The following is a 14,136-nucleotide window of genomic DNA, read 5'->3' on the forward strand; positions in this document are numbered from 1 at the left end:
ACCACTATCTAGCCATTTCGGTGCGCATAGCAGTCCGAAGTTAACCAGAAATGAACATGTACGGTTTAACATGGGTTTTCCCGTCCAGTTAGTTCCTTAGGACTTGTATGTCCTCGAATCGGCCATATGTGATCGGCCGTGAATAGCAAAACGGTGGGCCACCCCTGCTATAGTACCATACTTGCAGAAAAATGCAAGCATACATTAAATTTTTGATTGATTTCAATTTTTCAAGGTCCACCGGTCCGCCAAATATCTTAGAAATTTTACCGGTCCGCGACGTGATGGTTGAGAACCACGTAGGCTACATAGTGAGGTATTACAGTGCTCTTCAACCTTTTTCGTCGTGGTACACCCTTTTAACGTTTACTCGAAATTCGTACACCCCTGACCACATAACTCACTGATTCCTTAGAGTAGGCCTAAGCCTAGTCTAGGGGCATTCACAACTTCCTAATACGTATATCATACGGCCGCATTCCGGCGGACAGTCGTCATGGTCCAGCCGGACGTCATATACTCGTGTTGAATTCACTAATGGGAACTTCGCACCACGGAGAGCCCTTGTGATGTTCTGTGCCATCACTGATTTCTAGAGATATACCTTGCGTATAAAAATTCCTGATTGTAGTAGCAAAACACCCACACAGGCTTACTATCTATGTACCAAAATCGCGAGGATAAATGTTAGCAAACGTTATCTGGAATGCCTTTCAAGTAGCAAACGTTATCTGGAATGCCTTTCAAGTAAGACGTGCCAGGTCCATCTGGAAAATTAATTCCGTCGAAAATATTGTTTCTTTTATATATTACTACTTACATCGTTTTCCTCCGCGGTTCGCATTTGTACGATGGGACTGCGATTACATATATTGACGGTCGCCATCACACGAAAAATTATTGTTTAACGACTGCATGCGACCGCGTGTCTGCAGGTTGGCATACTTTGGCCTGTTGATATCAGGATGAATAAGCCTGCAGCGTATCTGAAATGCACTAACCAGAGCTCGAGATTACCAGACCACCATGTAGCATAGTGGTTCTTAAACTGGACCCCCTGAGACACCCTATGGCTATTGGCTATGCCCCCACAAATATGTACACTAGGGTTGTCCAAAATTTGGAGAATCTCAAATGATGGATATCAATATCTCATTCTATATATTATTGATGAAAAACAGAAGCAATGAGCCTGCGACAAGATCCCAGGAAAGTCGTTTGTCACAAGGTGGTTGAAAGTAGCTACCGACGAGTGGGCGTGCCACCACGGAACCGCGACAAGACTAGTAATCAAGAAATCAAAGCTCTCGATTGGCTAATCGGCTATGCTTCAATGATCACGACGGTGGTTGCTTGGTGACTATTTGTTAAAGGAGGCTGCTAACGGTGGTGATTCTGTAAGCGCATTGTAGGTTGGTTGGCTGTAAATTATTTAGGATTAATTAAGGACAAGTTGAGTTACGAAATACATGATGATGAAAAAACAGCAGCTGCTTCACATAAACTTTTGAAGCACGTCCGTGGGACTACGTTTCTGGGCGTAGGTAAAGTATATTAGTCATCGTTGAGTGCTGTCAAAGTCATCAATGATGTCGCAGAAAGAGGTGTAAAAGTAAGCACAGACGATGCTGGCATGGCCATTAAAAAGAAGTTTGCTTGTATATAGCTCAAGAGTCGTAGGCATGACAGAGGTGAAACGGCGAATGACGTTTAGAGCTAAAGATAAATCTGAGAAATACCTAGTCGGATATGGTTGCAGTCACGTCCGTGGGACTACGTTTCTGGGCGTAGGTAAAATATATTAGTCATCGCAAACTGTTGCAGCACACCATATGTGAGATGGATGCGGTACAAAATCTTGTCTGCTAGGAAATTTTTATATGGGCCGACCAGGTAGCTTAGATAATGGAACCACGAAGAAGTGTAACTATCGCACCGCTTCAATGTATTTGTAGCTTGTTTGATATCCATGTCTGGTTCTATTCCAGCATCTGTGGTGTTGCAGTCGGTTGTGATTCAAGATTCATTCAGGACATTTGGACATGCTAAGCTCTACCACCATCAAGCTGTGTTTTTGCTGGTCACGCCAACTTAGTCTCTGCTCAACTTCACACCTCTGTCTGCGGTATCGTTGACGAGTTTGACAGCACTTAAGAGTGAATTCACTTTGCTGCGAGAGTCTTGATAAGTAGCCCAATAAGTCCCCATCATATAAACGGTGGATTCAGCCAATCCTTAAAGCATTTAAGACTTCAATTATACCGCAACTGGATCATAATAAGATCAGACAAAGTAGTGGAATTGTTAACCTTTATATTTGTACTCAATGATGATGCAGCCCTTCTGCAATGAGACAGACGCCTTCGCAGTATTTCTCCGCCTGTTCTGCGCGATCCCTCGGTCAAAACAGGCATGTAGGCTATGGCGGTTTCCTTCATAACAAGCCAGTCGTGTTTTAAAAATTTATGTGAAGCAGCGGCTGTTTGTTCATCAACCTGTAATTCGTAACTGAACATGACCTGAAATAATATTGAATCATTATCTGCCAACCAACCTACAATGCGCTTTTATACTATCACCGCCGTTAGTAGAGTCCTTTAACAACTAGTCAGCAAGCAGCCACCGTCGTGATTATTGAAGCATAGCTGATTAGCAAATCGAGAGCCGTGATTTCGTGATTACTAGTCTTGTCGCCGTTCTCTGGTCGCTGGCACGCCCACTCGTCGGCAGCTACTTTCAAACAGTGTTGGGATCAAGTCACTACCTTCGAGTCACGAGTCATGTCGAGTCATTGCAGATTTTGAATCGAGTCAAGTCAAGTCAATAGATTTTCAAAGGTGACTCGAGTCAAGTCAAGTCACTCGTTTTTTGCAGGTGATTCGAGTCAAGTCGAGTCAAGTGAAGTCAAGTCACGAGTCAAGTCACAATTCAAATCAAATTGAATTTTCAAAGTATGAGTGATGATTCATTACATTTTGCTAGCTGTGTGAAAGACATTAAATGATCATTTATCTAAATCAAATAACGAATATCTAGTTAAATATACATGCAAAAAGACGGTGTATCCTTCACGCACACGTAAGATTGCACAGCTACCTACTACAGTCAGTTCTTATCAACCAAAGTATAGGACCTAATAAGAAGCTCCGAGAAGTTACAACAAATTGATATGGTACAATAGCCTATACACTACCCATCTACACATCCGTGAGAATATAAACGCACGATATATATTCGTTCGATTTGAATCACACAAGAAGTTTGGTAAATGGGAGCCGTCTAAGAAACAGAGACACATTGCTATTTACATTAATTTTTTTTACTTTACGGTCAATTTATTTGTGATCTAACAATGAAGGAACCTTGTAACGTACAATCACTGAATGACTGGTTGTTCTCACAAGTGACACCGGCGTATCTCGAACAATCCGAACATACACAAGATACAGGGATTTATTCGACACCGCTTACTTAATGACTTGAAATTGACTCGTAAATTTTGCTCCGAGTCACGAGTCAATGCCCATTTTTGAAGCTCCGAGTCAAGTCAAGTCATTTTTCCAAAGTGACTCGAGTCAAGTCAAGTCATACGAAAAAGTTGACTCGAGTCATCCCAACACTGCTTTCAAACGCTTTGCGACAAATCTTGACGACTTTCTTTGGAGCTTGTTGCAGGCTCCTTGCTGTTTTCTTATCCATAATCTGTAGAATGAGACATTGATACCAATCATTTTTGAGATTTTCCAAACTTGGACAACCCTAATGTACACTGCTCTATTTATAAGCATCACGCAGGAAGTACCAACTCAATATTTCTGAGCTCTCGCGACCGTCTCCTCAAGAATCATTATTGGCAGATCGCAATCGGAACACAATTCAACTCCATCTTGTTTCACCCGTAGGCCGTAAGGAACCGATAAAAGTCGATTACCAACGTTTAAATGATGAGAACAATTTGCTTATGACATTAAAAAAGAAATGTAACTTGCAAGCTACGTACAGTTGATATGAACATTGTACGGTATTGCACGCCCGGCTAACATGTCCGAGGCATAAACCTGCATGGTTGTTGTGATAACTAGTCATTGGTCCATTTTGATGCGGATCTGGTACACCCAACTGAGTGGTACACCGTTCTAAAATTGGTGGTCTTCAACTTTTTTTTCAGTGCTCCACGGTTGCCTGAACAGTAAAATGTCACTCACGCCATGAACGTGTGGGTGTATATGTGTAGGCCTATGCGTTGTCAGCAGCAAGCAAATATAATTCGATAGGCACTCAACGAATTGATGAATCAGGCCTATTTACCACAACTGTTTGCTGCCACACCTCGTATTAATCGCATTATATTCTATTATTTGAAATTCTGGAACCACATAAATCTGATCTGGTGCTGCGTACCGTAAACTATTTGATATGGTGCAAAAATATTGAAAGGGTTGAGAACCATTGCTTTAGTGCGGCCAGTATGTGGTGCACCGCTGTATACCCTTTCGTTTGTGCTGGTAAATCCTAGACGAATTCTTGTTTACCCTCGGATTCACAATGTACATCGATTGAAGAGCACTAATCCATATTAAATGCGACATAATGAAGTAATTCGGAGACACCGTTCAGGTGATGCGGGGTTTCACATCAACTGTGTGCAATCTTAATTATCTGTGACGGTACAATTCTAATAGGATATCCATATTTTGGTAATACGTAGCTATAAGGCAGACAAGAATTATACAAGGAACTGATTACTACAATAAGTATTTAACAAAGCGCGCATCAAATCAGCAAATCACCTGGCACGCCCAAAACATCAGAGCTCTGGCTTCTTATCGAGTTTCTCGCATCGCGGCAATTGTTTACATATTATAACATAGTTTTCATGCAACATTGGTGCATTTCTCAATTACCATCATTGGAGTTACTTTCCCGAGCAGGAATGATTTCCAATTTGTAGGCATGCATAATACAATGCCCGTTGCGATTGAAAAGGCTATCACGAAAATAGCGGACTAATTATTTTGAACGCCAGAATGCGGCGCTTATTAGCGTAAATACTATTGTTGAAATTGATATCAACTTTTATCCTTCCTAGTCTCATAGACTGATTCTTAGCACGGTTGGGCACAACAAGTACTTCAATGTGAACTCAGTAAGAATTCTAGTGATACGGGTCGAGTATTGACATGCGATGTTTTCGAGTACTGAAGTCATGTGCTTGCTGCCACTAATATTTTATTTATGAGCGAGAATTATAATTTCGTTAATATTCTCTGTAAACCACGACTGTATACGAAACATAGTACAAAGCTACGCACAATATCACATGACATATATGTTTAGTCGCGATCAACCCTCCCATGGTCACAAATTGTAAGGAAATAGATTTATGGTCCAAAAAGTATCATATCATCTTTGATATGATGTATAACTGACATTATAATGTTGTAGTCAGCTAAAACGTACATATTCGAACTTCTAACATAATCCACACGGTTGTGACGTAAAAATGATGGATACTCGAATACACGACTCGAAGCCTAACAGTCGATTCGTAATCGAATCGCTCAAGCACTCGATTTTGCCAAGCATTAAATAATTAATTTACAATTATACAGTTGGTGCGTCGTCAATGTTCTCAGATAAGCACCAGTACGTTGCGTGAAAAACACAACGATCATTTTTTGTCATACAGCCCATGTGTTCGACATAGTCATGCTCATGCATGAGCAAGGAACCTGCGGGTGTACCTAAAATAATCACTGCGTATATGTGGTATACTATGTAAGGCTCAGGTTCGATGTTACCGTTGAAACTTTAAATTAGGCATATCACAAATAGCATACGACTAGACGACGATTGGTGAGGTGGAGTCGCATTCAGCAGAAGTACCGAAACCAATATATGCGGTTACAAGTAGTGTGCTTCGATGCAGTTACTGATGTTGAAGCTATAAAGTCGCCAATCATAAGAGTTTGGCGAACCAGTTCCCACGAAGTATGTTTTCTTACATATCGTTCCACACAATCACCGAACAGATTACAACAGTTCAAAATCATGACATCACCTAAATCTTGCCTGGAGAGCCTTCTTGCGATTGATTCACCCACAACGCGCGTCCAACTATAATACGTCTAGTATCATCAACAGCTTTTCAGGGGGGCCCCACGCCTTGGAAATGAGTTTTTTTTTGCAAGGTCGCTAGCTGCATTTCATATTATAGATTCTGAGCAGTATATGATAATTGTATTGAAATGTGAGCTCAATGGACCAATAAGCTATATTGTTAACTCTGTAGACAGAAACTGCATCATTTTTTCCACAGGCTGCGGTTTCAAAATATAAAGAATGCTTCGAGTTAGTGATGAAATCCATTTTTGGCGACAAAGGGAAGTCCTGCGATACAACTCTTAAGCCAAGTAAGTCTATGTATAGATCGGGGATTTCCAACCTTTTTACGATCTCGTACCACTTGCGGAAGCGGTGGGCAATTATTTTTACGGAGAGCTAAATGTGAAGGAGAAATACGTTGGCGGGCCAAGAACACAGTTTGGACTATACCCGTCGGCGTGCAGTTTCATTTCTAATTTAAAAGCAGCTAATTACATTATTACCACGTGATGATAAGTGTATGTGTTGATATGTTGCGCCTCGAGCTCTGTGTGGCTAACGTAAATAGCCATGCTGTTTTCTACGCATCATACACAGTCCACTGCATGGTTTTAAATCGTATTGCCGACTCAAATTATAGTACTGAAACACGGAGACCTTCTCGCTGCACGGACGCACGGTGTTCATCATGAACTAAAAAGACCTCGTAATTCCTAATGTAACACTCGCACCAAAAAGGATTTGAACTTGAATATGAAATCAGTAATTTGAAACTTCATTTGTTGCGATGTATATTTCACTACATTGGTCTCACTTTGAACTTGGACTAATCATACGACGTACGTAGGTTAGTTAGTCAAGGAACATAAATAACCTAAAGTTCAAAGTAAAGGCATTTCCGATTCAGTTAATACAGTAGTTTTGTTAACACAATATCAATAACACTGGCCAAAAAAAATGAAAATATATCAACTTTGGCAGAACATCTGAAAGCTGTTTCTGGGGTTTTCGAGGTTGCTGATTACGAATGCCACATTAGTTTTGACAGATTGCCTCTTGTCCGGAAGATATTTATACCCCCAGAAAGCCCAGAATTACTGTCTGTACCCTCGGATATTTCACATGACTTTAGTTATATTGCGCATGAATAGATAATTAACTACGAAGAACCCCCGTGTCGTTCTCGTTCATTCTATCAATATTAGGGTCACCTTATTTTGGAAATCTGAAAGGAGGACACCTTTTCAGAATTTTCAGCGTTGCAATACCTGGGGAAAACCCGAAAATCGGCAAATTTTTCCCACTACGTGGTCGGTTGACAACAAAAAGTCGACTTTCCGCCCCAGGTCTCGAAATAGCCGCCGAAGCGTTACTTCAGTGCTGATTTACTGTATCTCGCTCCAATTTTATGCTATATTTAAACAAAATTCTCGAAAGGATATTTGGGCGTCCTCCGAGGACACTTTCAGAAAAAAAGAGTACAATCCTGTTAATGGAGGACGTATATGGTAGGCCTAACCCTAATCAATATTAACATGACTTGGTGCGAAATATTCGTTTGTCAAAGAAGCAGTTTGTCCAGCCTAAAAATTGAACTGTCCAGCCTAAAAATTGATTTCTTTTGCCTTTGAAATGAATAATTTTCCTCCTGAGTCAACAATGTGGGTATACCTACGGTTTCCTATCAAACGGGAAGCTAAAATCTGTTATATTTAATTGATTTTATATTCCATTACGGATGAAAGATGCAATTTCATCTTAGAAAGGAATTCTCTGCAGGGAATGTATCCCGAAATGTGAAAATAATTTTGTTTGTATGATTACAAAGCAGCCAACTATAAACAGTTCGTCAGCAAATTCGTATCTGTATATGGAAAACATGGAACAAACATGAACATAAAATTCCACTTCCTGTTTAGTTATCTTGACATATTTTCTGTTGATCTTGTTGATTAGCAAGGGCTGAGGTTCCAACAAAACATCAAAACAACAATAGAAAAATGTTAGGGCAGACGAGATGAACATATTATGACAGAACGTTGCTGGAACCGTTTGAGAAACTACTAATTGCCTAATTACTTATAGGCGTAAATCGTACAAAGAATAATTATGCTTCAAAATGAATTAATAATATTATATTCCAACTGATTTTTTCACATTCAGAATAGGTGGTTGACATAAAACTGATTGAATTAATGCCACGTTATTTGAGTCTCTAGGTAAATGCTTGTATACATGACTGGAGTTTATTTATGTACAAGTACATAAATCATGTAGCCTATACTTGTACATAAATAAACTCCAGTCATTTATACAACTATTATACATCTAATACCCTTGAATATAATCTGTTGCTGTATTTTGATTTATAGGAGCGTCTTCTCTATGAAAAAATAACAAGTATATTGCATTTCTAAACTTCATATTAGGACTGAGCTGATTTTCTATCTAGCCATTACAGCGGAAATGGGAGAATTTGGTCAAAATAGACCCATGGGTTATCTCCAAAACAAGAGGCAATTTGGAGAAACAAGGTCATATGCGTTATCAGTGTCTTCAGAAGCCCCTAAACCACTCTTACTTTGTCTTACTAAAAGTATGTGTTAAGCAGGGTGATGAATAGATTGTATCGTTTAAATTTCCACGAACCGCGGGCCGCACAATGCCCAGGTTCTGCAAGACAGGAGTTGGACCACGATCTAACAATCCTATCTTGCTTGCTACCACACTTTCCACTTGTCCATGACCCCTTGAGACCCTGTCAATGTAAACCGCGCTCAAGAGATACAGATAAGAAAGTAAGTTATTGAACGACTTAGGCTCTCGCCGATTTAAAGGTAGCAGCCGTAACTGATAGACACTAATAAGCTCCCTGGGCTAATCTTATATCTAAATGAAATTGCATTACCAACGACAGAACTAATTTCACAGCTCAAACAATGCACGGCGACTGAATAAATCACATGAGTGGCATGGCAACCAACTAAATTACCATGGTTACCCACCTTTTTCGACTCATCGCTCCTTTATCCATCTCGACACAAATTGTCGCCTCCCAATATTAATGGATCGTGAAAACACGACTTATATACGGAAAATTTATTCTCCTGACGCTGATCGCTGTTTAATTGACTGATAAAAGATAGTTTTTCGAGTATAGGTGCTCGGTAAACCGGTTTCCGCGTCTAATGTCTGTTGAGTTGACCTTACTTGTCGCATCCTATGAAAAATAAGCCCTCGCCACGTGCATTTTTTGACCTTGTTAATTAAATATATCTCGCTGACATTGTAGCCCCGTATCGTCCCCCAGCCGCACATTTTGGTATTGCAGCCCGTTGTTTCTCAATCACCCACTAGGGGGCGATATAGCCCACGTTAAAAACCACTGAACTAAGAGATAAATGGCCTAAAGACTACAAGGACAACTTCGTCTCCAACCAACTTAGGTTCAGGTACAAAACGAACAATTCATTATGTTACTCCTGGAGTGTACGACCTACGAATACGACACTCGCCCGTACATTTATGCTTTGTGAGTGGACAGATATGATAAAATTGTTTTTTTTTTCGTTTGTGACAATGTTGTAGATGCAAGTTATTTGAGTTTCGGATATCTTTTGACAATGAAGTATATAGCTTTATGGCATTTTTTTCTTCCCCCTCGAAAACGTGTTGAAATGTATCACTTGTATGTACAAGAAAAATTTCGCAATTTCGCAATCTTCGTATTTTTTTTTTGCACGGAAATGTTTGTGGTCACTGCCCCATTGCCCTGCTCTCATTACGGAGAACGATTGAATGTAGTTCACGAGCCTGCTGTTAGACGACCGGCTTGAAGAATCCTCGTGTACGGTAGTGATTGAGATATGGACTTTGTAACATGTCAACGATGATCACGACATGATCACGTCAATGATCACGATTTGAATGTTCTTAGGGATTGTTGTATTCGACCATACCTCTATGAAAATGCGAAGTCTCGAAGTTAAGAAGGGCATTTGGACAGAGATGCAGGTATATGATACTCGCAGTCTATACCAGTGTTGGGATGACTCGAGTCATGACTTGACTCGAGTCAGACTCGAGTCAACTTTTTCGTATGACTTGACTTGACTCGAGTCAGTTTGATAAAATGACATGACTCGACTTGACTCGACGTATTAGAAATGTGGATTGACTCGTGACTCGGAGCATAATTCACGAGTCAATTTCAAGTCATCAAGTAATCGGTGTCGATCAAAACCACTGCATATCTTTCATATGTCTGGATTGTTCGCGAAATGCTGGTGTAACCCGTGAGAGCGACCAATCGTTCAATGATCGTGCCTCCATTGTCATCTCACAAATAAATTGACTGCGAACGGAGTGATCGAAGCTTACCACTTATGTTGTCGTAAACAAGTAGTAATGTAATTTAATGGCAAAATATCTATTTATGTTCTCAGTTCTTACCTTAACCAAACCTCTTGTTTTAATTGATAGAATTCGAATATAGTTTGTATAGTCCTCAACCATTGGCGTAGACTCGAATTGAATCATATCAATCTGTAATTGGGTATAATGTGTTGCATCTTATGAATTCGTTTCTCTATTCTCTATTTTGGCTAGCAACTATGAACTGAGGCTATATGCAATTACTTACTTAGTTTAACAGTTCTGCGTCTATTTGTTCATCGGTTCAGAATCAATAACCATGTACTGAATATGTATTTCAGACATCCAGCAAAATGCAATGACGTAATCATGCCTCATACTCCGAAAAGGCAATTTGACTTGAATTGTGACTTGACTCGTGACTTGACTTGACTTGACTCGTGACTCGTGACTTGACTTGACTCGTGACTTGACTTGACTTGACTCGAGTCACCTCCAAAATCGAGGGACTTGGCTTGACTCGAGTCACTTTCGAAAATCGATTGACTTGACTCGAGTCAAAATGTGCAATGACTCGTGACTCGAAGGTAGTGACTTGATCCCAACACTGGACTCTATATACGAAAAATAATATGAGAATGCAACGACGAAGTAGCTTAACTAAAATACTTATTATCATCATTCCACTTGCAATAATGACATTGTCCTTCTAGGATTTGCACGAGGATATGAGGCGCTCTCGTTCTGCAGTTTTGGTATTGGAGGACTATTTGTATGCGTTTGTGTCTGAACTAAATGAGGGTGATCAAAAGAATTATCGCATCAAATACAGGGAATGCGATGCAAAATGGGAAGCTATCGCCGTTCGAAGGGGACGATGGGGACGCGCAGTTGCTTTGAATGGTAAAATATGGTAGAGATACTGTATTGCAACATCCGCGGCAGCAATTGCCATTGAGCGCAATGATTCACAGAAACTAAGAAACGCACTACGACTGCGCCCCGTGTAATAGCACCGTGTTCGGCGTATCAACTCCTGTGATGCTAGTCATAAGTCAATCTTTATCCAATTTTATGTTTTTGTTTTTCGTAGATTACATCTACATCAACGATCAAGATCAAGATAGCAACCTAATTGAGCGATATAGTCCACGTGAAAATAAATGGAGTTTCATTGCCAGAAGCGAACATGTTCTTAAAGGCTCAGTCATGGCTGTCGCCGCAGGTACGTTTCAACCATCATTATGAAGATATCATGTGTCTGCTGACGAAATATCTGATGATATAAACATGAACAACGTTGTATCAAATTCAGGAATCGGGAAAGGAGGACACTTGCACTTTTACCAACTCGGAAAAGTTGATGATCAAAACTGAAATCAGCCGATTTCTATTTTTGCTGAAAAATTAGATGGGTTGACTAAAAAAAACTTGAGCTCATAACTTTCGTTCGACTCCCTATTTACACACTTGTTGGTAAAATTAGTGGTGTTGACTAAAATAAAAGGTCGCTGGCGATCGATCCACGAATTTCCTATGTAAAATCGTTTTGTGATACGATTGTTGATATACAATGTTCTTTCCAATTCTCTACTAGTTGCTGACGATTACCCCTGACGAGTGTCAGCCGAAAATATTCGGGTTCATTTCAGTATGAATACACTGTTCAATTTTATATTGAAGTTCTGTACCTCCAAGAAGCCCTTAAAATCGTTTATGCCCATTTTCACTCAAATCTGTTTTCACTCATATCATGTAAAGCTGTAAAGGAGGACGAATTGCCAAACGGAGGACATTTAGGCGTTCTCGGACGTATGGTAACCCTAGTATTACCTGTAATGACCCTTTTACTGGTAGTGATTAGTTTAATTTAAATACATATTTCGGTTGGTATTTTCCATTTTCTCGCCTTATTATTGGAACACTGAATTTCGTATTTCCATGTCATAACATAATAGGAGAAGCATTGCACTTCTATATCCTTACAAGGTAATGAAACTCTAGCTAGATCAACTAGGCGGTCCCTAATCTATGGATCTTTTGATGATACAATATGACTATCTCAAAAATCGTCCATTTATCACTGGATCGCATCTTATTGATCAGTATTGCAGCAACGTTTAGGGATATGCGCTAGAAATGATGAACCCCTTCCTTACACACCTTTTTAAGTATTTTCTTTAAAACACATGATTTATGTTTCAAATTCAACCACGACGATATCTGGGATCTGTAGACTGTCATTTTTTGCTTGATGATATCATTCATCAGCTGTACTCGACCACAAACGTATTTGGAGACATAATTTGAAATTATATATCCATCTAAAGCAATGGTTCTCAACCGCGGTTCCGCCAAATCGTCGAATCATTGAGGTCCGTGAAACCTCTAATTTGTGATGCTGGTTGAAACCTAATTTTTAGATTTTTAAATTAGAGAAATCACGAGGGAGTTTCACTTCATATTTGCTAAAACTTGAGGACTGGCATAAACAGAATGTCCGTCTGAAATGAAATATATCACTGCACTAACCTATTTTATTTGACAAACTGCTAATAGCATGCTGGTTCAAACATATTGCTGTTTAGATGTTTTGTTCGTGTTTTGGAAAACATTTCTTGGCAAAAAATCTATTTTCTCATGTGATATGCATAACCGCTATACCAGAACAACTTTAAGATCAGCTACTAGATAGAAATGAGTAAGCTCGACGGTATGTGTTCATTAAAAATCTCTAACTCGATTTTGCTGCCATATTTATTGCGATCGTACCCAACGGCGACGTCGGAAGCGTTACGCGTGATGATTACATTCGGCACTACAAATCTCTACTGAAATGAATTTTCGGCACTCGTTCATATCAAATGAAAGGCTCTCATTTTCGAGATATGGCCGCATATTTGAATATATGCAGCAACAAAATTCGCTGTGAAATGTTTAATCCTTCCCAACATCGACACAAATAGTATGTTATTTACAAGAAAAGTCATTTGGTTGCGGTTTATCACTAGCCTCAAGTGGTCTGCGAAACCTCTAAATTTACAAAACGGTTGATAACCAGATTTTCTTCTGTGATCTACATCACCACCAATGTTCCCTCTAATTTTTCACGGGTCTACACGCACTCAACAACTCACTGCGCGGTCCCTTGGACAGCAGTGCGTGACGACTAAAAAAGGTCATCACTTCTGCTTTCTTGTGCGCGGCACACGTTGTTCTGTGCGAGGCGACTTAGTCAGCGGTGCTCGGCCGCACACGCGCACAGCTTAGACGGAACATTGATCACCGCTATTTCAGAATACTTTTAAGATATGAGCCGGTAAATAGGAATAACGAGACGGTAAATAGAAATAACGAGACTGGACGTGTTATGTTCATAAAAATCTGTTTCTCAATTCTGGTGCCATATACGTTGCGACCACACCCAAACGTGCCGTGCAACCTATGTTTTCGGAAAAGGATTTAAGGCATTTCTTCATATCAAAACGACGGTGCGGATTTTCTAGACACGACCGTTTATATCAAAAAATGCAACTGCAAAATTCGCTTTGAGATACTACAGGCTTCCCAATTTCTATATAGGTAGTATGATGTTATTTTAAAGAATAGTCATTTTGCTGCGGTTAATCCCCAGCCTACAGTACAAAATTGGAGTTA

General features: G+C 39.9%; 1 protein-coding gene across 2 annotated transcripts in view; it reads left to right on the top strand.

The window, feature by feature from the left end:
- Window positions 1–14,136, top strand: part of LOC145439459 (kelch-like protein 24a) — a 56,387-nt gene that overhangs the window by 29,313 nt on the left and 12,938 nt on the right. For both annotated transcript variants that reach the window (XM_080316941.1, XM_080316942.1), the window contains exons 6-9: window positions 6,320–6,413; window positions 10,043–10,119; window positions 11,193–11,382; window positions 11,573–11,704. In XM_080316941.1, the coding sequence (XP_080173067.1) occupies window positions 6,320–6,413; window positions 10,043–10,119; window positions 11,193–11,382; window positions 11,573–11,704 (493 nt within the window). The remainder of the gene's footprint in view (window positions 1–6,319; window positions 6,414–10,042; window positions 10,120–11,192; window positions 11,383–11,572; window positions 11,705–14,136) is intronic.

This window comes from Botryllus schlosseri, chromosome 5 (assembly GCF_051294905.1).
Source record: "Botryllus schlosseri isolate E-star chromosome 5, Bs_hap1, whole genome shotgun sequence".
In the NCBI taxonomy this organism is placed as follows: Eukaryota; Metazoa; Chordata; class Ascidiacea; order Stolidobranchia; family Styelidae; genus Botryllus; species Botryllus schlosseri.